Consider the following 26,449-nt stretch of genomic DNA (forward strand, 5'->3'; position numbering starts at 1 on the left):
TATATGAGAGTGAGTCGGGAGTGTGGGAATGGAATCAAAGGTAGAATTCAATATTTATTAAATATTTATTCAGTCTGAACTCTTTCAGCTTCAGTTCTGAATTAATGAAACAAGATATAGCAAACAAGAAAGGGGGGTTTCTCTCTCTCTCACACACACACACACACACACACACACACACACACACACACACACACACACACAAGCGCGCTTACTCACACGCATACGTATACTCACATTCATTCATTCCTTCTATGGGCGCAACACCCCTCCCCCTTGTCGCACTGTGCGGTTATCATCAATGGATCTTATTTGAATAATCTTTACGCGCTTGGACTGGAGCCAATCAGTTAGAAGGCGCCCGTGAAATTCGCAATGCGTTATCGATAAACCTAATTACCTTGACATGCGCATTTCTGGTATTTTTCCAACTCGCAGCGTTTGCTGGTAAGAAATAAACTGTTAGTGATGTGTGTCTAATGGTTGTACCATGTCGAGGCGTAAGCAAGCTAAACCGCAACATATCCACTCTGAGGGTCCTGATTCGTTTAAAAATGGTGAGTTTGGACAAGCAAATGCATGCAACAGTCGAGCTCACTCAAGTGATATTGATCGCTGTATTGATCATACGTTTTTCCATTTTTTCCCCCATTCTTCGGGCTCTAAATCCAGGATCACGACTCATAGAATTGATTTTACATGTAAAACTACATGTCGCTGAATATATAAATATAGTATCTTAATTGTTTTTACAAGTATTGTATTTATATTCATAAAACCTTTATTTCTGATTGTGACTTATCCAAACAATGAAAGGCAGTTCGAGGTGATTAAAAAGTTTGTATGTTCGTAACAGTAAATGGTTTGCCAATAGTTTTACGTGGATAGATTAGGCAACAGCTTTTATTTATATTTTGTTGTTACGAAGAGCGTTTTTCGGTTAATTTGGTGGTTAGATTCTGTGCATGGCGTGCAACTAACTACAAGCACTTTTGTCATGTTTAGGCTATCGCATACGCACAGATTTGGGTAGTTAATATATACATTTTCGTTATAGCGTAGAGATTTCCTCTGTAATGTCTAAATGTTTTATCTTGCGTTGATATGTTGAACATGTATCTTCATTGAGATATGCAGTCAGATGCCCATTTCAGAACACATTTGATAGCGAAGTAATTGTTTAATGGTGTTCATTTAAATCATTCTAAAGTTTGAGTTATTTCCCATAGACTCTAGTTGATATCCAAATGCATTTAAGCATATTGTTGAAGTAGACAGTTTCAGCAATTTTGGTTTGACATGTTCAACTTAGCATTTGCTTTGATAACAGCATTTTCTCAAAATAACTCAATTTGCCGAAGTTTTAAAGTGCCATGTCTTTGTGATGAACCAGATTGTCCAAGAGGGGCATGTAGCTAGTTTGAGCAGACAGGTTGGCAATTTAATATCTGGCCCGATTTTAATCGATTCGTTACCAAACATTGGAATGAATACAATGTGTTTACAGTATTTAAAAGCAAAGCTAGCAGAACACCCACCATTGGCATCAAATATCGCGAGTACGCTGACCAAAAGGCAATAAATCCTTAGTTGAATGCATGCTGTCCTTGTGTGCATAAAAAGGGTGGGGGTGGAGCAGAGTGTTGTGGGGGTCGATCGAGAGTTCAAAAAAAAAAAAAAAAAAAAGCTTGAATCGCTAGGTCTCTTTGTGTGTGTGTGTGTGTGTGTGTGTGTGTGTGTGTGTGTGTGTGTGGTGTGTGTGGTGTGTGTGTGTGTGTGAATTAACCCATTTCTGAATTTCGGAATATTGTGGCTCTTTCTGAGTATCCTTGTTTAGTGGCTATATTGGAGTTGGTTTGACGTAAGCTAATATTTCGATGTGTTTCGTGTGGAAATTCAGGTATTGCTGCTCGTTCTTAATTAATGCGTCATTATTCAGTAACTTATCTGTCTGCTCCATCACCATTCTACTAGTTATGTTGTGTTTCAGTGCGCCATCTCGTGTTTGGCAGTGGCAAGACGCACAAAAAGTAATTTATCTGTGGATGGTTATTAGATAATCGAAGTCGGTGTTTGACTGGACAAACACGAGATTATTTTCCTTATAGTCACGATTTGTTAAATGCCGTATGGAAAGTAATGCAGTGTGTGTATAAATAAACATGCATTTGGTCAACCTACTAATTTTGATGTCGGTTTTGATCACACTGAATCCAATTAATTGCTTCTGTCCACAAACTTTACCACTCCGCTTTGGAATGTAGCCATTTCGTTTTCAGTCCTTCTACACATTTTTTTTATTATTATTATTTTTTAAATCAGTACCACCACATTAGTGCCACCTTCTGCCCTCCAAATGATCACAGTAACATTTGACAGATGGGCTGCTGTAGACAAATTAAGATGGCAGCCATTTTACTGAAAATGAGATGTGGCAAATTTCCCACTTTCTTTTGTTTATTAATGAAAAAAGAAAGATTAGTAATCTGCAGTGCTCTCATGGGAATCTTACTTTGCGTATGACAACATATAGTACAGGACCTTTAGCAAAGTTTTCAACATAAACGGCAAGACACTTGTATTACTGTTTCCATGTGCCTACAGTCTTGGTGCTTAATTTACAAAGTCCTTTAGTATATTGTGGTTGCTGAGCCTGTAATTGGTGAAGGCCTACGTCTAGCGTGGAGCGACGTGCGTGTTACAAGCATGCCTTTGACTGGCGGTGATGTCTTTTTCCACGCATGTGGCAAATTGCTTCCACTCCCTGTGGCCCAAACTGGAACAATGCAACTCTTTTACTTCTCCCTCCTTCTTTGAGCAGCCAGTCTGAAAGTTGGTGTAAAAACATGGTTGTGAGCTGATCCATGGATACTGTTCTGGATACTTGGGTCATTCCATGTCATCTCAACACACTTTTGAGATGCATTGTCATGGATCTTAATGAGACTTCACCCCTGGAACCAAAATTTTGCACTAATTTGCATGCCCCCAATGATTTTGATTTGTGATATCGCCATTTCTGTAGGTCATAGAAAAATGTCTCATGTCACTGCAAAGGTCTTCACTAGCTCTATCTTTTAGATGTTTTTTATGTAAAATCTTCACCAAAATGAGGTTATAATCTCAGCACCATCTCCAGAAAATTTGCTATTGGATATTTGAGTCCTTGCCAATACATTCAAATGCAAGCATATACTTCAGTCTACTCAACATCTTTACACATAAGATACAATACACCGAAGAATAAAATAATACTGCATATAACCAGGCCGGTTACTTTTTATGATTTCAAAATCATATGCTTAGTTCACTGGTTCTCAAGTTTGGTCTTGCTGGATATGCTAGTTTTTTGTTCTAACCACAGTTGCAATCCAAGACTTTCAAAAATATGTTCATTTTTCTTAATTAGTCTTCATATTGAGAGTTCTTAAATCCATATTCTGTTCAAATTAGCTATACCTTGAGGAATAAGTCCAGTATTCACAATGTGCTCTATTGCAAACAACTACAAAAAGAAAGGTAGAAATGTTTAAAGTGATCACATTAAAGACAAGACAGGAAAGAAGAGCTTTTTGGGTAACTTGCTGTTTGCTTGCTATGGTATAAATAATGCTGTGACCATGACCACATATTGTATTTCTGTAGTAGATGATTAATGTGACCTTTAGGATTCCAGTGCTTTCAAAAGTCAAAATTATGTGGTTTCTATTTCCTAGTTGAAGAACTGTGTTCATGATTACATATTCCAATAGACTATGACTATTTCTGAATAAGTCAAACCTTTTTGTCAAAGATTTTGTTGGGAACTGCCTCTTGAACCCTTGTTTGTACAAAATGTTGTATTCACTGGTATAAGAATTATAAACATGGGTACAATTATTTTGATTAAAATGTTGATTTGTGTTTCATAATAAAATGTAACCAAAATAAATCTGAAATGGGAGCCTCATGTTCATCTGGACAGTTTCAGTTTTCCTATAACTGGTGCTAACGTGATTCCTTCATTGTCTCCAGGGTTCCTACAGGATGAACAGTCAGAGAGAGACTGGAACAGGATGAAGAGGAGTCGAACAGAGACATTCGTTTGTGATCAATGCTGCGCGGAGTTCTTCCAGCAGTCCGAATTTATCCACCACCAGAACAACTGCAGCAAGAGCCAGCAGGTCCTCATCATCAAAGACGACAGTGCAGGGATGCTTTCAGAGCTGTCACAAGGTTCTTTGGATGGCTATCGGAGCGACCAGAGCGAGAGTCTCTCCGGTGGCGACACACACTCGAACAGCAGCATTTGGGCTGTCGGGAAGACTGAGGAGACGGAAGTGAATGGCATGGATTTCAACCGATTACAAACACAGATTTCTGCTGCTGCTGACTCACCCCGTGTTCCTGTTGCTGAAGCTGAAGACCTCGATGATGCATCGGGGGCCATCATTCAGCAGTTCCCTGGCATTAAGCTGCTGCCCTTCCCTGCCGGCCTGAATGCCATCCCTGCCATCTTGGAGCAGCTGCTGAGCCTGCAACACCAGCAGCTGATGCAGATCCACCTGACAGAGCAGATTCGAGTCCAGGTGGCCATGATGGTGTCCAATGGGCTGAGCTCTTTAGCCAGCGTTGGTGCCACCGTTGATCCCCTGAAAGCGCTGGGTGCCCACCTGTCCCAGCAGCTCTCAGCTGCGGCCGCCATGATAGGCAGGAAGGCGGGCGCCCAGAGCCTGTCACTCGAAAGCCTCAAGCAAGGAAAGGCTCCCCTCTCTAAAAGTGTCACCTCTGAGTCTGATCCAGCAGACCATGCTGCTAAAATGTCCTCTCTGCTCCCTCTTATGCCTGGGGCCATGGGTTTCCAGAGCTCCTTCACTGCCAACCCAGCTGGCCTGGAACCGTCCAGAAAGGGGAAGGCCACACTCCTTAACGTCGGTTTGGACCCAAAAACGAATACTGCAGAACCGAATCTGAAGCGCAAGTGCATGTTCTGTGGGAAGAAGTTTGGGAATGACAGCGGACTCCAGATCCACCTGCGATCCCACACCGGTGAGCGGCCATACAAGTGCAACATCTGCGGAAACCGCTTCACCACCCGGGGGAACCTGAAGGTGCATTTCCAGAGGCACAAGGATAAGTACCCGCATGTTCGGATGAACCCCCATCCAGTCCCCGAGCACCTGGACAATGCGGCCACTAATGGCAGCAATCCTTATAGTATGTCTGCACACATGGAAGACTCCAACTTCATCTGCAGCAGGCCTATACCGGGACTGCTTTCATCCAGCGACCGTTTGGTACCAATGGCTCCTCAAGATTTCCCAGAGGGCATGGCCTTCTCCCAAATGCTACCTTCCATCTCAAGCGAAAGTGCCTTTGCGATGTCGGGTGGACACCTGAGAGCCGACCAGATCTTTCCACCTTTTCCCGGCCTCGACGGCCTCCATCGGCCGGGCGGGGGCAGCCTGTCTGGTGAGCAGAGCGCAGGCACCTCCAAGCTGCAGGAGATGGTGGACTGCCTGGAGAAGACAGGTATTCCTAATGAGTGCACCATCTGCCACCGGGTGCTCAGCTGCCAGAGCTCTCTGAAGATGCACTACCGCACGCACACAGGCGAGAGGCCCCACAAGTGCAAGACCTGTGGCCGGGCCTTCTCCACTAAGGGAAACCTGAAGGCCCACCAGGCTGTGCACCGGGCCAATGCGCCCCTCAGGACCCAGCACTCCTGCCCCATATGCCAGAAGAAGTTCACCAATGCTGTGGTGCTACAGCAGCACATCCGCATGCACATGGGTGGCCAGATCCCAAACAACATTCTGCTGGATACCGTGCCGTCCAGGGACCGCCTCGCTGCTGACCCATCCCCACCAGGGGAGAAGGCTGCAGGCACAAACGGCTTTGGTGATGAATGCTCGGAAGATGACCGTGGTTCCCAGAAGGGGCCTGATGACCCCCAGGAACCTCCGTGTCCGCATCCCTCCCCAAAGGAGGAGGACTCTTCACCTCCCTCACCTTCCTCCCTTGACAACCACATGAAAAGCTTTGCTTCTGCCTTGAACTTGCAGGTAAAGACGAGTGTGGCGTCGGAGGTGGGTGGTGTGCTCAGTGAGATGCCCTCCTCAGGAGGGGATTTGCCAAGCCAAGATGACCAAAGTCCCACAGCCTGTGACTCAGCGTCTTTCCAGTCTATGTCTCCAGCGGCCAGCCACTTTCAGACAACGTCTCCTAATAATGCTACCCATGGAGGCTATAGCAGGGGAACACCAGCCTGGAGTGGCACTCTGTGGGATCCAGACGCCAATGGTGCTCTGGACTTGACGTCAGCTAGTTTGTTAACAAAGGCCATCAAAGAGGAGCCCACCATGTCTTTCTCAAATGGTGAGCTTGTTTCTATAGTGCTTAATTTAGTTTAAGCTCTTGAAACTATACTATGTCCCAGCTTATTCTGACTTTCCAAAGGAAATATGCATTTATACTTTGCATGTATGTTGTTAAAGAAATCTGTAATTTCTGTTTTAACTAGGCAATCTGGATACCATGAAAAGCCCTGCCAGACTGGAGATGCATGTACCTGAGGGGAACCCCTTTGGTGCCAATGGTCTGTTTTGCGCTCCGATGCCCGGGGCGGGAGCACCTCTTGCCACCTCTGCCCCACCACGGCGCCCCGCTAAGCAGCATATATGCAACACCTGTGGCAAGACCTTCTCCTCCAGCAGCTCCCTGCAGATCCACGCGCGCACGCACACCGGGGAGAAACCCTTCGCCTGCACCTTCTGCAACAAGGCCTTCACAACCAAGGGCAACCTTAAGGTCAGGGCAACTCTCTAGCTAAAGGCTTGCGGTAGTGTGCTTCCCACAAGTCCACGTCCTTAAGATAAGTCATGTTGGGGAGATCATATGAGGTAGTCCAAAGGGCAGCCTACACTCAACCCAATCTTTGTCTGCCTGTGGGTTTGATTTCCCGTGGCACCTTTTGTACTGTTAACTTGCCTCGATTCATAACCCTCCCTGTTTTCCCCATCTGAATAAAGTAACAGCAAATTATGAAAGGCGGGCTTTCTGTGATCCATTAGAAATATATATACACTCAGTGAGCACTTTATTAGGTAGTCCTGTACAACGGCTTGCAAATATGTAATCAGCCAATAGTGGCAGTGACTAAATGCATAGAAGCATGCAGACATGGTCAAGAGATTCAGCTGTTTTTCCAAGCCAAATGTCAGAATGGGAGAGAAATGTGATCGAAGTGACTTTGACCGCGGAATGATTGTTGGTGTCAGGCAGGGTGTGGTATGCAGAAGAGCATCACTGAACATACAATGCATCAAACCTCAAGTCGATAAACTACAGCAGCAGAAGACCAATAAGTCTAAAAATTAAGTAATACTTAAACTGCTCACCGAGTGTATATAGGGAAAGAATGGAAAATAATTAATTGTATAAACAGCTATTCAATTTCACATTTTGGTGGGGGGATGTGTTTAGGCTGGCATGGAGGCGGAAATGTTATGATTCAACAACATGAACAAGATTTGATTGTGCCATACATGTAAACATATTGAGACTAGGGATTCTGTCTAGACTTTGTGATGGAGGGAAACTCAATGAGCTGTTGAATGAGGTGTGCTTTCTTGGGGTTGGTGTGAACACCTATGGCACAGGGTTGAGAAGCACTGTTCTGAAGTCCATTTGAATGGATGTTTTATTCATAACCATCTGTCCTTGCCTACCCACAGGTACACATCGGGACTCATATGGGGAATTCCTCGGCAAGGCACGGGCGGCGGCTGTCTTTGGATGGTCCCCATGCCTGGGTGGCGTCAGGGGCAGAGTCGAACCTAGCATCGGACATGGTTCCACCCCCAAGTGCGCAGGGACCTCCTCTCTTTGGTGTGGACCTGTTGATGCAGAACCAATTCGCTGCGGTTTACACAAATGGACTGGCCATGAAGACCAATGAGATCTCTGTCATTCAGGGCGGTGGGGTTCCCCTGCTTAGAGGGCCTACCGGCAGCCCCCCGGGGGGCTCCCTGGAGGCTCTCATGAAAATGGAGGGGTCCCAGGCTAGTCTCCCTGAGTCCGTGACCAAAATGGACTTGGACAGAATGCCCCATTTCCCACAGTTTATGGAGGAACGTGCACTGGTAGCTGGGGAAAACAGTAATCGGCAGGTTTTCTGATCTTTTGCTGAAGTGGATGGATTGAGACATGCAGTATGGCTGTATCTGTGAAATTTTTCATCTTCAATGTGACACTCTTTCCATTTTGCTGTATCATAAAAGCTTTACAGGGAATAGTACTTGAATAGATTATTTTTATGTTCCCTTGAGGTTTCTTTTCAAACTTGAAGGCAGCTGTCCAGTCCTTTTCCTCCAGATATGAAACTGCAAGCTTCACGTCAGTATTACTGTTCAACGTGAATTGAACTACTGTAAAGGACTTTGTGTAATTGTATGTATACGTTATGCGGGTAACTTGCATAAGTTGCTATCCTGCTTTCAGCCTTTCCTTACAGCAGAAGCGAGACATTTCTTTTTGAAAACTCTGTGCTTAATCTGATAGCATATTCTCTGTTTGCTGAATGAGAGTTTAACCAATTAGCATAACTGTTAAATTGATTTTTACCCAGTGTTTGAGATGTTGCAACATGTTCCTCAAAATCATTAGATCAAGGGTTTGTGCTCTGTTCGTAGTTTCTGATGAGATCTATGTTCCATTTCAAAACCTTGCTAGTACATCTTATAGGAGTCTCTTCTGTTGAAGATACTGTTCCTTTAGAGCAGGGATGGGCAAGGCGGGCCGTATCTGTTCCTGGATTTCTGAGCACCTTATGCTCTTAATTATTTAATTGGCCCAATCATTTACATGGACATGATCTTTAGCCACATCCCACGATCTAAACAGCAGCTGATAAATGTTCTTGTCTTGTAGCATTATATTGTACTCTTAAGTTACGATTGAATTGGTCATGGTACATATGGCTAATTGGCTGATTGAGCCTGGGTCACTGGTGGCAGCAAAATCATGCAAACACACCGGCCCACCAGGACTGGAGTTGCCAGTCTCTGCTTTAGAGGAATGCATGCTCCACATGACAGCTTCTATGTTCAAGAACAAACAGTGTTTAGGGGAGGACACTGTCTTGTATATCTTGCAATGATAAACTTTTCAAAAAGAAGTATTGCTGTAAATGCTAGAAAGTTGCACTTGAGAGAACCAAAAAGTAGAAATATGGATGTGTATTTTTTTTCTCCTTTAAGTCCATATGTATAGAAATTGTTGGCCAGTTGTATACCATAGGTTTGTTCATGTAGTCAGTAGAAATGCTTTCATGTGAGTGAAGAAACCTACGTAAGGAGCCATGGGGGTACTACAGAAGAACCTAAATAATGATTTTATAAATTATAATCATTAAGCGCAATAATACATTCTATCTGGAGCACTAATGGCAGCTTAACTCAAAGCTGAAATTGGAGAACTAACTGGAGGAAACCTATTCTATGGATATGGGCTTTTGCTGCAATTACTGTTTGAATTGAAGGTTGTTCATGAAGTAGTTATTCATTTCATGCCTCATTTTTACCGTTTTTGCCAAGTGCCTACCTCAGACTAAATCAAGTATTTTGTATTCACTGTTTTTGAAAGCTTTGTACATTTGCAGTGAAGGCTTTCAGATACCATGTATTTTTGTAGAAAGCATTTAACCAAAAATGAATTGTCCATGATTGATATTGTGATAACACGCAAGGGCTCATGCACACCGTAGATCATTATCTTCATGCCTTCTTCATCCAGTGAAGTAGTGATGGGAGAAGGAGGTATAATGAAACCAACTGTTTTACTGTGGAAAGCTGCTCAAATTCCCTGTTTCAGTGATTGGCAGCTCATTGTTGCTTGCCCTGCCCAATTGTGAAACCTCACTCTTTTGTTGCTACTGTAAGGTGATTGCATGTGCCACATTCTCTTTTAAAATGCACTTCAGGATAATTTGGTGTTTATCTGGGTTTTTATATCTACCATGTTTCTTTTTTTTTTTTCTTTTTTTTTTCTCCAATTAAAAAAAAAAAAAGAATAAATACCCCAGGTTTTAATTTAGTGATCAGGTTTGCATCTGTTTATAAATGCATGGTACAACCAGCTGAGTTTCCCTTGAAATTACTGTTATTTTAACACAGAACAACCTGGGTGGATTATATGGCACCGCAAACATAATGTGGACTGGATTTAATGCTGAACAAACTTGCTTATATACTTGATTCAGGACTGCCATCTATGTAGGTGGTTAAACTGATCCTTTGTGGTCATCTTGGTGTAGAGGAAAGAAATACACACATTTAGGTCGTGTTTAACGTTTCTTTTAAGGAAAATGTACCAAGGTTCCATTTGTATTGTTCCTTAACTTTGATTCACTACAAGTCAAGTGGGGGCGCAGAATAACTTGCAATTGTGAAGTTAAAGATCAGGACACATGATTGAATCAAAGGCTATCTATTATGATCATTATAATGAATGTAATTATTACCATTATAAAAGTGCGCAGAAGTGGATGGAGGAAGTCTCAAATGCATAGTAAAATGGATAAGCCCCTTGACCAGAGAAGGGAAAAGATGTTCTTGCCAGCTCTTTTCTATATTGAAGACAAGAATTATGTGCTACCCTCAGGCTTAATCCCTCTACCTCATTTGAAGGTACATTTTTGTGTCCTACCCTTTTGTAGTTTTTATAAAAGGCATTCTGTAGGATTAGATTGTGGAGTTGTGTTGTGATTTCTATGGGTGTCTTGTGACATTCTCACCCCACCTTCACCAAATAACCTGCTGTGGGGTCATGTTGAATGTATTGCCAAACTTGCTGCACCCTGCTGGTCAGAGTATTGTTAATGTGTATATTTCACTTTTTTCAATTGAAGACTTTGTCCTTCCATGGGGCTGCCAAGGGGCTTTAAAGTTGAGCGTTGCTGCATTTTCTCACCTCTTGTTTTATATTGTGTGTATATCAGGATGGTCAATAAATAGACTGGAATTGAAAACAATGGAAATTGTGCTTTTAAACCGCATTGCTTTATAACGGTATACATTTTCAGACTAAACAGTGATGAGCTTAAATATTATTTTAGGAAATGGCTCCTTAATAAATATGTGGATTTATTTTACTATTAGTTCCCGTGAGAATGTTTGTTAACGAGTGTGAGACAAGTTCAGCGGGGTTTGAAATGACACTGCACAATGCTGAAGGCATCAATATGGTTTATGATAGAAAGAAAGCATATGCAGGTTTTATAGTATATATGTGTATGTTGCATATTCCCGTGAGAGACTGGCATATGTAATCCACCCCCATTTACAGACCTACGTCTTGCACACAGGATTAGGTCTCTTGTGAGTGTAGGGTCATACTGTCTGCCCTCCAGATTATGAACCATGTGCTTCTGAGCTACTCGCCACCAGCTGTTCAATTGCAACTGATGCAGCATTTTGAATGAATGCTTATATTGCTAATCTATCTTTAATGTTTAATGGCAATATCCTGTACATCAAATTTATCAAGGAATGCACTAATGGTTGCCACTATCACAAAACTAAAATGCAGTGTTTCTGTATTAAATGTCTATTAAAATATATATTTTTTTATGCTACAAAATCTTTTTGGTTAAAGAACAGTAACATTCACCCTTTAAAAGGTCTCTGGGTGTGTGTGACTGCTTTCATGTTTTCTGATGACCAAAGACAACTTATATACATGTGGAATGAATTAAATTTGAATGTAAATAAATGAGTTGTGACCGGATTCAGTTTCAGATTTGTAAAGCATTGAGAGAATGTCTCATTCAGAGATTGTAGAGGAGAAGGGGGAAGAGAGAAATCTTGCACTATTGCACATTGCTCTTATTTTAACAGCCTGTTTTGTGAGCAAGACCAGAAGTTCTGCTGAAGTTGTACTCCCTTCTCGACTATCGGAGGGGGCGAGACGTGTCTCATGAACAGGCTATTGGGCGATGCAGTGCTAATCCAGCAGCCTTTCTCTGCTTTGACATGGTCTGGTTCACGCCGGCAGGGATTGTATGTTGGCCAGGACTGGACCACAAGTGGCTCACAAGCAGGACCACAGAGAATGCACCAAAGGGGTTGTATCTGGTCAAGACTAACGCAAGGCCACAAAGGTCAGGCTCTCAGTTTGGGCAGGTCCGTGTTTGCGGTTAGGACCACTCCGCTGTGCCCCCGCTGTGGCCACACTCCACAAACGGCTCTGTCATTCAAATGCTGCGCGGAGCCTCGCTTGGAAGCATGGGGGTGTGTGAGGGGGGTGCTGGAGCCCACTGGTAATGGGAGATGTACTGTAGCAAAGGGATCACTGCAGTCAATGTATGTGTGTCAATGTGCTAAATATTAACAGCCTTCATGAAAGTAGATGTTATTCATCACTGCCTTCTCTGGCGTACTCACTGGCATGTGTTTTCACTTTGTTGTTTTTTGTTTTTGTTTTGTCTTATCTGTGTCATGATTGTCATCGATTCACTGAGACCAGCGTTAGTAAATTCTGACAATTTTTTGTCTCTTTGCAAATGTTTATGATATGCTGTTCTATGCAAATGGCATAACTTCTCATGTTTATTTCTTACCTTCTTGAGCCTGATTGGATCTGGTTGGCATTTCAGGGCTCGTTACAGTATTGGTTTGAGAGAGAGGGGCTTATGCAGGGCTTGGTGGCGATTGGCTGGAGCGGGGGTCTTGGTGTGGGGTCCTGGGGGGGAGGGGACAATTTAAAAAGTTGCAGGTCCTGAAGCAGGAATTTAAGAGTCTTCCCCGAGAGAGCTGAAAATGAAATACTCGACAGTAAAAAGTGTGACCTCTCATCATTTCCATGAATTCAGCTCCCTTTGAAGCGGCTGCATCCTTCTTGGCACATAAATGGGGTGCACGAGAGAGCCCTTCTCATGGTGGCCCCCTGGTCTGGCCCTGCTAGGGGCCTGGTGTGGCCCTCCCAATAGACCTGCGGCCCAGCTTTCTCAGCCGTCCAGCGAAGTGCCCCAAGCCAAGCTGCAGCTCTTCTCCTCAGCGGGCCATATTTGTAAAAGATTTACAGTCCCCGCGTTCTGTTTTCATGCTGAGCTGGCCCCAAAAGAACTCGCTTTGGACCTGGGTGTCTGTCCCATTTACAAACAGGATGAATTAATGTACATACATTTCTAAAAATGCCCCCGACAAAACCTCAGGGCCTAGAGCCTTTTTTAAGATGGGGTTGAGGTCATGGAATTTATTATTTCAGACCACCCCCTGCAGTACTGTATGTGAAGAGGTCAGATCATAGCCAAGCTTTATCTTTAACAACACATAGGTGGAAAAAGTTGTGTTAAGCCTACGGGGATGAGCTTGGCACCCTGATGTCAGAATTGAACTTTTTTCTCCTGACAATTATTGTCCATTTTGTTTGCATACTGAGAATTATGCCATTATGTGGGTCTCATTCATGTAGTCAGATATTGGAATATGTCATAGATATGCAGTGCTGAATGCCCACAGAACCATACTCTTTTACAGAATTGGAATCTCAAAAAAGACACACTGTATACTTCAGGAATGTTGCCCAATAATTTAACAAACAAAATTCCAATATTGAGAGTTCCAATATTGATCTGTAATGGCATGCATCAGTTTTGAAGTTTTCTACAAAGAACTAAATTTATTGCTCAAAGTTGTGCTTGCAACTGAAGTATAAATATTGAGTTGTGCTGTGTTATTAATGTGCCTTAATTTAGTTAAGTTTTTATGAAACATCAGCTCTTGTTCAGTGTTCAGTGTACTATAAACAATTGTGCTTGCTTTGGTTTAATGACAAAACAAAATGAAGTGGCTCATTGCTGGCTTCACATTCCTATTAAGGTCTTGACTGCATGTCTTCTTCCTGCTGAACGCATTTTCTCCAATAAAACTAAGGCTGTATGCAAAATAAATATTGGGGATGACTAACTTATGGTATTGGTGAAGTATATCAATAAATCTGGTGTCTTCTTTTCTGGTGAAATACGGTTCACCCAAGAATGAACATTTATTAAACCAACTTCATGGTTATTCTAGATGAAAGCAACATGCCTTACAAAGCCGGTAGTTGGATGGTTTTAGGTTTTCTTGTGTGTCCTGCGTGTGTCTTCTTAAGTGAACTTTAATAGCTTGTATTTTGTCACAGGTTCTTGGCTACTGCACCTACCCTTCTAGTAATCTAGTGTGCTAACAGTTTAGAGCAGATAACCCCTTCCAGGCATTTCCCCGTAAAGGTTGTGATTTAAATGAAGGGGTGTGCTCATTAAATATCATCCTAAAATGTCTGCTTCATTAGAGCTGGTGCTGGCAGGGCTTTCTCTAATGTTCCATGGTGAGGCTGTTTAAGGTGAGGGTCAGGGGCCAGGGGAACTTGGCAATGCTGCTGATCTGCCCAGTTAAACACCATTAACCTGGATGGCTGTTTATGTCTGCTGAATGACCGATCACCTGTAGGCTATTATGAAATCCACATGCTACCACCATGAACTTCAATACACTTCTGTCTAATGTCTAAGTTGAAAATAAATTGCAGTACAATGAAGAAAATTAAATTTGATATAATTTTGTTGCAACCCACCGGCCAGTGTAGCAACTGGTGTAACCTGTTCTAATGGGTTGTACTGTTAATGGCCACCAATATCATATATATATATATATATATATATATATATATATATATATATATATATATATATATATATATATGGCTATGCAATTAAATGTTGATGACCTAAAACCTTTATTAGTGCCCCAAAGATCCTCCAATACTACCAGACATGCATACAAATTTCAAACATTAGAATTAAATAGCTAATAATTAATCAGTGCATTATTTGCTGTTTGTCATGATAAAATAACATGAAATGGTGAAATAGGAGGGGTTTGGAACAATCAATTAGATTCACCTGGCTATAAAATGAATGTGGCTGTTGCTTGGTTTTTGGCTGAAAGTAGTTGCTGAGGTGAAAGGGTGCCTGTTGGGTTGCTTGTTTTTGGTTTGTTTGGGTGTTTCTGTGATGCTCAAGGCAGGTATCAGTTTCCAAATGTAGATACGGAAAGGACAACCTTGCCGTATAATTGGAAGCCAGTGGCCTCCCAGGCTCCTATCACAGCCCAGTCAGCCCTTGTTAGCCTGTCGTTTACCCAGGCTCCTGTGACTGCCCGCCCGCCCCTTAGAAGGCCAGGCGTCACTCAGCTTTCCCTGACTGCCTGCCCACCCCTTGGAAGGCCTCACTCAGTCTCCTGTGACCGCTCTCCCAACCCTTGGGAGACCTAAGGTGCCCACTATTCCAGGGGGAACTCCAACTCCTAAGCCTCATGCTGTGAAGGCCCATTGTGGTGAAAGCTTTTTTCAGTTAGAGGTGGATATAGACCTGCTGGGCATTGGCCACCTGATCCAGCCATCTGACATCACTCTGGGAGGTTGTGGACCAGTTGCACAGGATGGGTCTAATGGCATTTTTCTGCCACCTGAAAGCCACTGCTGCTTTGCCAGATTCTGAAGGGAAGGCGTGTTAATTTCCCCTTGGAAAGGAAAGGTTTGTAGCCTGGTAGTGGAGAGTGCTGGATTTTTGGAGCTTCCAGTATGTGGGTAAACGGTTTCTCGTCCAGGTGGATTAGTGCATCTGGGAATGACCAAGAATGTAACTGCTGTGACACCAGCTGTGCTGTGCGAAAGGGCAGGAGTGTAGATTCTGGCTTGACTTCTATAATGGCTTCTATTTGAATTTCTCTGCCCCTGGTCTGTCAATGCATGTGCTTCTGTTCTGCAGCTACAGTATGAGGGTGGTGCAGTTGTAGGCCCCATTGTTGTCCAGCAGGCTGACCAAGATGTCCCATGACACTCTGAAGGCAGAAGGTAACTAGCCTGTGGCTGTGTCCTGCTAGGCTCTAGAATTGCTTAGAATGGCTGGCTTGTCAACCATGAAATGCCTTCCTCCCAGGTCCCTCTGTGGCTGTAATGGCTGCAGTGGGACTTGTCTGCATGATTGTGCTGGGCGCAGTACTTGTGAGGAGGTGAAGCAAACCTGTTGTCTTGTAACGGAGGAGAGTATTTCATAAAATGAGTCCATTAAACCTTGTGGCCTGGGTTATTGCAGTTGGGATTTAAAATTTTCCATTTCGGTCATCCTCAAATGACTACATTGTGTGTAGTCAAAGTTGTACCTAGTTGCTGCATTGAGGACAATTCCTTGGCAGCTGGTCTAACGCCACAGCAACTTGCAACAGCTGAGTGATGCCACAAGTTTTCCTTAATATCTAATACTGACACGCTAGGTAAATTCAGAATCGATACTTACTCTCTAGTCAGACAGCCTTCAGCTGCTTCTACGCGCCTGGTGGAAAATGTGCTTGGTGGAAATGTAATTATAGAATTGCACTAAACCAATTTTTGGCTGGAGGAATATTTGTATCATTTAGTGACCTCTTAATCCATGCTATTCAACATTTATGAAATGTCATTTTGGCATAAGTTCGTAGAAAAGAATGTTCTACATTTGAGTAGGTGGAGCCAGAATGAAAGGGTACAATTACTCATAGGGTGCCTTCCCACCTACATTGGTTTCAAAGGTCAGATTTTATGTAAACCTGCTGTGTATACTGGTCCTGACCCAAAAAGTGGAAAGGGTTTACAGAAAATTCTCCTCACTGGTACTAAGCATTTCTGTGTCCAAGCAAAATAAAATAAATTATCAGCACTGAGTTATAGGTTCATAGTGGGGTTGTGATTTATGGCCAAATTACAGCAATTTACAAATTACTAGCAATAAGTGAATCTTCGGTTTGCCCCTGCATATCAACCTAACAGGTGCTGAGGCTACAATTAGTGCTGTTGCCTGCTTGGCAAATGCATTTATTCCATTTTATGGCAATCATGAATGCCTGACTATTCTACTGTGGTACTTTATATGCCTAGTTTTTAAGTGTACCCAGTCTTGATTAATGTTCCGGGCAATTCATCTCCACATGCTGAGTGACTATAAATGACTAGGATTAAAGACCAACAATACTCCACATTGGCTGCCTTGGTAGGATCTTAATTCGTTTTTTGGTCATCTTCTAAAATCTGTCTGCTCCATTTGGTTATGTGAAGCAGTTTGGACCAGTGCAATGCAACAACCTACATGTAGTGAACTAAAATGCACTATTGTGAAAATGCCCTAAATCAAATTCCGCTGTGCCCAATGACAGGGAAAATGGTGAAGTTCAGCACTGGCAGGAGACTTTCTGGTGGTGTGCATACTAAACTGAAAGCATGCCGCAATCTTTCTAACATTTTGGTTAATCTGGTTGCTTTTTAATTTACTTTTATTTCTTGGCAGTGCAAGGCCATGTCATCGGTGGAAACTAGTGTGTTCACATCTGCATCCTGTCCAAGAGCAGAATGCTTTGTTTGCCACAACGTGCAGTGGAATCATAGAGAATAGGATCATTTGTCAGAGTGTGCTTCTGTTTTCACAGAGCTGACCGTCGCCTCTGCGGGATCAAGTTACTGGCCACGGCTGCATAAAGACTAACTGTGTGCTTTGGAGTAGCTGATTTAAACAACACCATCTCAGAATAACGCAGGGGCCTTCCCTGTAAGTGCTGTTTCGTTTTTGTCAAAAATAGACAGCTACAACCTCAAACTGGCTGTAAAAAGATTGAAAGATATAAATAAGGCCTACCACACAAATGCAGCACTGTGTCAAGACACCCGTTATTGCTGAAAGTTTATGTTGGATAAGAGTGGCGCGAAATGTAAATAAAATAGGAAAATAATGGAAATGATGCTGATGTTCTGTGTTTCTGCAGCCTGATTCTTAGAGTGGGGCACTGTGTAGACAATGGACAATGGTCCAAAACTACACCAGATGTCACAAGCTCCTGCATTTCTAACCTTTGCTGATAGCTTTTCTGATTTTGTAAGAATAACAGAACAAATATAGGCTTAGACTGGCCCAGCTGGTCAGGGTCTCTCATCACCTTGTGCCGGATGTTCAGACATCTGGCTATTATAACAATATCTTTTCCTGGGCTGTAACTGAATTCATTGTATTTATCATTTAATATTTTACTTTTAGTTTGGTTATTTTTCAGTGCTGTGGTATAATCAGCACATAATTGATCTATTAAAGCAGTTAATTACACAGTTAACTCGCCTCACCTGGTCTGAATTGGTTGCTGATATTAAGGCGAAAACAAAAACCAGCACACCCTGCGGCTCTGCAGGATCAGGAGTGAGGACCACTGCTATAAGAGCAGTAAGCGCTGCTGCTCAATAAGGATCAGTCTGTGCAGCTGAGGCCTCCTAGTGAACAAACCATGAACTTCTCTGCTCTTAAATTTGTCCTTTGGCTATCGCTTTGTATGCATATTCAAATTCATGTGTCAATATATTTGTATAGCAGCCAGAATAAAGCTGTTTGACTTGTAAAACAAGCGTGTTTTTGAATCGTTCATAGGTCATCAGAAAGTAAAACTTTACAGTGTTCGACTCAAGGTGTCACACATGCTTCAGTTTATATATTGCCTTAGCACCTTAGCAATGTGTTTTGTCATCTTCAAATGACTACGTTTCTTGAATCTCTTTGTTTTCAAGGGGTTCAACAAGTAGCACATAGGATCTGCATTTGCACTCTCAACCCCTCCGGTTCACAGTTAAAAAAATATTCATTTTTTTAATATCTCTAACATACATTATGATGGTGGTTTTTGGGAAGACTTTGAGCCTGACTGGGGGTCCCTGGAAAGTAATTTAAATGGATGTTAAAGCATGCTCTGAAGTAGCTACTAATTTTTTGATACTGACAGGGAATAGCCCTATGGCCGTGGATGCCGTGATTCTCTTGGTTCTGGGGTTTAGGGGACGCTTGCCAGTCCGTTTTCCCATTCGAATCGACACATTTTCCACATTCTCGGTTAAATGTCAAAGTCTTGTGTGCTGATGGCAGTGCACAGGTTTCCCACACAGATGCCCCGGGCAGGGTTGGGTGTCCCTCTGGACAGCCGGACAATCGATGGAGTGTGCGATTGTTTAAAATAGTGGGCGGAGATGAGTCACAGCGTGACTCACGCCATGTTTTCCTGAGTGACTCACACCCAAGCCTTTCAGCTTAATCGTGTTTTTCTTATTTCTGGGTCAATTCCTCCAAGCAGGATCCTGGGGGTTTGCCAGTGGATAAAATCAACTTGCCACCGACTCTAAGTTTGCATGTATTTGCTACAGCACATATTAACTTATACTTTGGCTGGTTAGGAGGATATCAAAAATATTATTCTGTGCGCATGCATGTGTGTGTATGTGTGTGGGTGTGACAATGAAACATGAGAATAGCATGGATTTATTTGTGAAATTTTAATTCAAACTGTATTACCAATGGTTTACTGTATTGCTCTTTAAATCTAATTTCTTGAATTAACGGAATGATGCAGCTTTTATATTTTTCTGGCATTATGTACTCAAGTTAGGCAATGACAATTCCCTAATTTAGTTCTGTTTATCTTTAGTTAATCTCGAATGGTGATTGAAAAAAAAAGATTGTGTCCTTTTTGAACGAGGCCATTTCATTCATAAGCACTTCCTCAGTTTTATATTTGTGCTGGCTACTATATATTTCTCCACATGAGTCACCACATGCTTTGATTGACATGCAGTACTGTGCAGAAGACTTTGGCACCCTAGACTTTATTATATATATGTTTATTTTTTGTGTGTGTGTTAGTATAAAACAACACATTTGAGATTTCCAAATATTCATTTTCCAAAAGATTGAATTTTACAGAGACATTTTTGTATTTAGTAAAAAACCCAACATATTACTGTAAGCAATTGACTACTTTTTACATAAAAACTTGATCAAAGCTGTCTGAGATCAGAAGCAAGGTGCCAACCAAAGTCTGCAGAAGAACTGTGGCAGGTTCTCCAACACGCTTGGAACAACCTCCCTGCTGATTGTCTTATAGAACTGCAGGACAGCGTTGGCTATCTCAGAGAAGTGATCCGTACAAATACACATACAGCAACATGAAAATTGTGAATTAACTTTTCACTTTCCATGCTAAAGGGGTTTGACCTGAGTTAATTTTCCAAAGTATCTCTGGTTTGACTGATTTCATGGCTTTCAATCGAACATGTGGTCTACATACTGATGACCTGGCTGTTACTCACCTGTGATCCATACTACTGAAGTACAGGCTCCCACACAATCGCCTGCTGTATATATGAACTTTCACTAGACAGAATACAACACTTGGGTTACTAGATATAACAGCGAGGGTCGGGTGAGAACTCTTTGAACCCGGGGCCCCAGGGGGGCAGAAGGGTGATGGAGGACAGAGGATAGCATCCTAATCTGTTTAGCAGGGTTGTACCTGCACAATCGCTCTGACAGCCACCCTACTTCCCTTTTGGTCCTATTCCAGTTAGCCTCTGGGGGTTACAGCTAGCAAAAGAAAATGCAGAGTTCCTGGGAAAAAAAGAAGGTTAAACAATGGCTGGCAGGGATGAAAGCCCCCCTCCCCTTCTCTGCTGCCTTCCCCTGTAATCAGATACTGTTATATCACACTGTAAAACCGCATTGTATGGATGTGGCAATGATTCTATCTTACTAGCTCTTTGTCTGAGATATGAACATGCAGATACATTTGAAGAGAAACATACAGATATTGATTGTTATTCAAAATTCATATGTAATGCTACCAAATGCTAAATTGCTTTGCCACTCCCTATTTGCAATCGTGCCTACGGTTGGAGAACGTTTTGAGCCAAAATGGAGGTACATCATTTCTATATACGCTGAGCAATATTCTGAATGCTTGTCTTTATCTGCTTTTCACTCCAGTACAGTTGGGGGCAGTATGCATCCAACCAGCTGATTAATGAATCCAGCAGAGAAGAATTCCTCACACTATCAAAAAGGGAAAGCTGTGAAAGATGAGGACACTCCTCATACAGAAAGTATTTGGTAAAAAATATTCAGAAATTTTATCTGATCTTTGTGTTTTCTTGTAACATTTCCATTGTGGGTAAATACTGCATTTCACATGTAGTCCCAGTGTATGTACATGTACTGGTATGTTTTGGTGAAATATGCCTGATGTAATGTAGATTTGTGTACCCTGGGGCAGAGGGGGAAGAATGAACGGAGCTGGTCTGGGGATTAGATGTGGACAAACCCATAAACTGAATCCCTGCCTCCCTGGGTGACACTAGAGCCAATTGTGCACCATCCCTCAGGGCTGCTGGCCACAATGAGCACTGACACTGCCCTGATTCAGTAGCAGACGGTGTAGCTCACTCATCCACACCATGTAGCTCACTGTTCCAGCAGGATGTTCTAGCGCCCACCATATGCCAGAGTTCACAGTAATCGGTTCAGAAACGAGCCTGCAGATTCACTGACCTTTACGTCATAGTGACAGACTGGTAGAGGACAGTAGCTCTGAATATGTGCTCATATTTTACTGATTGCTGGATAAGACGCAGTATCTGTTCTAAACTGATGCTGCTAATTTGATTTAGGTGTGCACACATTTCACATTTATGAAAAAATAAATGAACATTAACAAATAGTTGGGAAACAAGACTTGAAATGTCTAGCCTACCCTTGCAGCGCTGTCATTGGTCAGATATATCTGCTGACCGGAGTGGGGCCTTGGAACCCCCGGTGGTGACAGAGGCCCAGAGGCACGCCGGAGCGGCTGTCCCTCTCATGTTTGCTTTAGCACGGGGTGGCGGAGGTGACTGTGACGTTGTGATGCAGGAAGTGGATTGTGGTATGTGAGCTGCAGGGGAAACGATCGCGGGCTAGTCGCCCCCACCCTGCCTCGGTCCTACATCCACCCGTGTTTCCTCACGATTCCAGTGCCACTTACCAGAAAGTCTCAAATTGGCAATAACAATAATCCTCTTCTCGGGGTTTCTTACGAAGTATAAAGTAAGATATCTTCAAGTCTGTGTGGAGTATGCTCATCAGTAGAATACATTATATTAAAACGGTAAACGTATTAATCCCTAAAATGTAAAATTAAAAATAGGTTTTACTGTTAAGGACGAGACTTTTTGAATTTTAACAGCTCAGATTTAGAACTAGATGCATAAAATGCATCTTTGATAAGTGTAAATACACATTGAATTAAAAAAAGTAACATAGGTGGCATACTATACAATGATTGCTGGAACAGGTGTAATGTCTGTTTAGGTTCATTTTAAAGCTTCTTTAAGTGACAGTGGCTTTGCTTCAAAACATTGATCATCATATTACAAACATTCCATTTCCTAAACAAAAATAAGTTACCCACCAGACCAAAATATTAGCACTTATTTTTTTTCCCTGTTGGACAGGAAGGAAAGTACATTTAGGTGACTCATCTCAAGTACCGATAAGAAGTCTGTAGAGTTGCGGACTTATTCAAGCTGACCATGGTATTAGTCGGGGATCATGGTGTACAATATAAAGCTCCACCCATATCCCTAACTGCATAAACATCCACAAGGGGAAAGTTTGTATGTATGCACTGACATGCACATTCTTTGTCTTTGTGTGGTTAGAATCTCTATAGAAATACATGTGCGGTGTCTCCCTCTCTCTCCCCCTCTATCTCTCTCTCTCTCTCTCACACACACACACATCCATCTATCCATACATCTTGTTTCAAGTTGCATATAGAAGAGGGAAAGACACTTGCATTTTCTAAGACTAAAGTTAAAGACTAATGTTGATTGAATCCAGTCCTTGGCACATGATATTATTCATTCATTTATACTGGGTCTCCAGGTAGTCACTGAGCTTGTGTGCAGGATTTTGCTCTTTGGAATGGAAGTGGAAGAGCAGTGTAAGGCCTTGCTACCCAACCCAAATGCGAGAGGACAGATTCAGTACTTGGATTTGGGGTGGGCTGGCTGCATTGTTTGCCATTAAAAAATGACTTCTTCATAACAGCTGTGTGCAAATTAAAGTTGATGTGACTTTAATCAATTTTACCAATCTGGGAACATAAGCTGCATACAAAGACACCTTGTAATTAGTGTGCTTTAGGGCTTCATGGCAAGAGTTCATTGGCACCAAACAATTTTTCCTGTGTGAAATTCCTTACATATCAAGTAAACCTGATGTTTACGGCATTTTTCATGTCAAGCTCTTAACAGATTTATTTCTATTGGCTACTATTCAATGAATTCTGCTTGCCTTGCATCTTTTTTTCAGAAATTCCATGTCACAGAGAATGTCGCCGTTCTTTCAAAGCGGAGTCTCTGATGTCCAGTTGTCCCCAGCCTCGTCTGGAACTCACAGCAGTGAGGAAGGCTGGAGGTGAGTTTGTGACGAACACTTTGAGGTCAACATGACTACAGGCATCCTAGGATATTGAAGAGGAAATTCCTCACACGCTCATAACTTTCCTGCTTTGTTGATGCTGCCAAGGTCTTTCTGTTTATTGCAGGGATACATAGTGCCAAACAGAGTAAACAGCATTTACGTACTCTACTGTGTGTGTCGTCTCAGTAGTCTTTGAGATACTTTGACTGAAATTTGACATTTAGTCATTGTTTGAAAATGCCTGACTAAGTGAACCCCAGTCCTGAAAAAACTGTCTTGTCCTAGCCTACTGTATGAACTTAGATTTTCTTTCTCCCTTCTGCATAACAGATAATTTGCTCAAACCTGCTTTTGTCAATGTAACTATTGCTAGTTGTAATACAGTATATAAATGAGCTGCTATATGCTTCAAAAGCAAGGAAATAAGTTTCCAAAAATGAATGTTTGATTCTCCAGCTTAAACTGTCAGAATTCTGCAGTGATATGAACTCCCAGATGAATGCCCTTTCTGAAATCGTTAATTATTTCCATTTTAACATCTCAATGCAAGCTCTCAGATTAACTTTCCTGGGGCAATGTGTGTAGGGGAATCTTTGTCAGAACTGGCTTGTGCCTGTCTAATCAGCAGGGCGGGTCAAACCAAGCTCTGTGCCACTGTGTGGGCTGTAATTGGCCAATGATTCTGGTCGACAACCTAATGGATCCCACATGCAGCGCTAAGGAAAACGTCCCACAGCGGTGTTGTTGCACACAAAATTTTTTATTTTTTTTTGGCACTATCATACAAATAGAAAAACACTCATTTATTCTGAAAGTTCTACCAGCATATAGCATGACATATACACGTGAAGTAACATGTTTTTTTAATTTACATATGTATTTGGTTGTTTATATTTCTAGAGTACTGATTTGTTAAGTCAAAGGTTCTGACACTGGTTCTGATATAGGTTAAATCACAAACATATTCAGTGTGACTGACAAGACATGCGTATCACATTATTCTGAGCATACCTAATGTTATTGTACATGTTTGTGTAACTGTGTCATGTTTTTTTATGCCGTTACACAGTTACTTTGAGTAATTTACACACATTAAGCTACATAAAAAAATATTACATTACAAAAATTAACTGTACTAAAAGCATAGGGTCTGCACAAGTCTTAATATATTCAGAAAATGAGTACACAAAATAAACTGATGAAATTTCTGAAACAAAGTTGAAATTAGAGACCAGTGCCAGGCAAATGATTGTAGTCTTAAACATCCCTCCTGCATCATCTTGGTGGCCTGTAGTATAGTGGTTAAGGTACATGACTGGGACCTGCAAGGTTGGTGGTACAGCACATAAACACAAGATGCTGGCGATGACACACTACTTAGAGAAAGTATTGTCAGAGCATGTGCTCACACCACACTGATGCCCTATTTATAGCTTGGAGTGATTAGATTGTGTCAGAGAGTATTTTACTTTTTGTTGCTAAAAGAGGGCTGTGGTACTTGTCTCATGAACACAGATAGGTGTATGCCATAAAAGAAATATTCTGTGGCAAATATTTAGCCTTTATTTGGCAGCACAAGGCTGATTGGTGTTTGGTGCAAAATTCTTCTATTTTAGCTTTAACTCACATGTGTTCACAGCATCTCTTACTTACCCAATACCAATCACACACAAACTCACACACTAACAGAGCGCTGTTAAAGAAATGCTCACCAAAGAACCCTTGATATGCAGGCAAATACACTTCCCATGAATATATTCACACAATGATAAAACATTGTATCATGGGTAAAAAGAAGGGACATATTAACACATATACAAAGTATTAATATTATTAGAAGAGGAAAATAAATACTGCACATACCACAGGTAATCAGATCAAACTATTTTAGACTAGATTAGAAACAATATCAAAGGAATATTATTCTCCATACAGGAGTAATGGTCATCCATGCACCAACAACTTGGTGGATGCCACACCTGCCTTCCAAATATACCATATTTGTACATGGTTAGAACAGATAAATCATGAGATGAGTTCTGATTCCAATCTGTGGATATATTACAGCTAGAATCGCGAATGTTCCTGGTATTTCCGGCCTGGTGTGACATACTTCCTGAATTGGAAACACTGTGTTAACACTGGCAGGATGCTCGTTTAGATCACATAAACATTTCCCTCAAAAGCATTATACTGTACGACCAGGTAGGTATGAGAGAATGGGCATTCCTCACTCTTGTAAAACCATATAAAGTGATGTGGAATATTGTAGGTTCTTTTCAGAAAAATACAAATAAAAGAAGCTATTTGCACAGTTGAAAGAGAAGTTATATATATTTATATGAGGAACAACGCTACACCAGGTTGATGACGGTACATTAAACATGAAATATCTTTCCATTTCCGCTAATCCAGGGTCATGTTTACTAATCATCTGTGAGGATTACAGCTTTACTTCCACTTATCAATATGTACTCATGCAAACACATTGTATGGGCTGTGTAATGATCACAATATTCCATTATGGCACTCTTAGACAGCACTTCAGTTATATGGTACTGCAAAATGATTCAGTAGCCTATGAATAAAGAGACAAAATAAAGAGAGAATTATACTAAGAATTATTCCAACAATTTTGCTTACCTTAGACTAATACTGAAAATGCCCACAGGAGAATAATAACGGAATAATATAATTGTATTGCGACAGTTAGTTCTGCAATTGCCTAATTTTTATTCAAGGCTAGCAGAGCATCGACCTATATAAGGTCAGTGTTGTAACATGGAATAATACAGTTATTATCAACAATATTTATGGACATTTGTCCTGTTGAATGGTGTAAGATTATGAAATAATATTAACGTAATTGTATTATAAAATACAATTCAGGTTCCTCTTCAGTCGCCAAATTTGGGCAAGTATTACTTATATAATCTCTTATGGTTATCAATGAGTTAACACCAACGCCCCCCTCCCTCCGTAACTTCTCATTCCTACAATGAAGTTCTTTTACACGGCAGTCCAAGAGAAGCCGTAGAGATGCTTTGGGCCAGAAGCTGGTGACGCCATAGATTCCTGAGCGTGGAGTTTTGCAGGAAAGCCCTGAGCCTCCGAGATGGAGCTGTTCCAGGT

The 26,449-nt window shown here is 41.8% G+C and overlaps 1 protein-coding gene across 1 annotated transcript; it reads left to right on the forward strand.

Annotated features, from left to right (window-relative positions):
• Positions 1–431: 431 nt before the first annotated feature.
• LOC133109343 (sal-like protein 4) lies at positions 432–10,070 on the forward strand. The gene is made up of 4 exons (XM_061218632.1): positions 432–557; positions 4,015–6,357; positions 6,503–6,789; positions 7,716–10,070. Exons 1-4 carry the CDS (start codon positions 491–493, stop codon positions 8,157–8,159), a joined length of 3,141 nt encoding a protein of 1,046 aa, XP_061074616.1. The 5' UTR covers positions 432–490; the 3' UTR covers positions 8,160–10,070.
• Positions 10,071–26,449: the final 16,379 nt, after the last annotated feature.

Source organism: Conger conger, chromosome 14, assembly GCF_963514075.1.
Source record: "Conger conger chromosome 14, fConCon1.1, whole genome shotgun sequence".
NCBI lineage: Eukaryota > Metazoa > Chordata > Actinopteri > Anguilliformes > Congridae > Conger > Conger conger.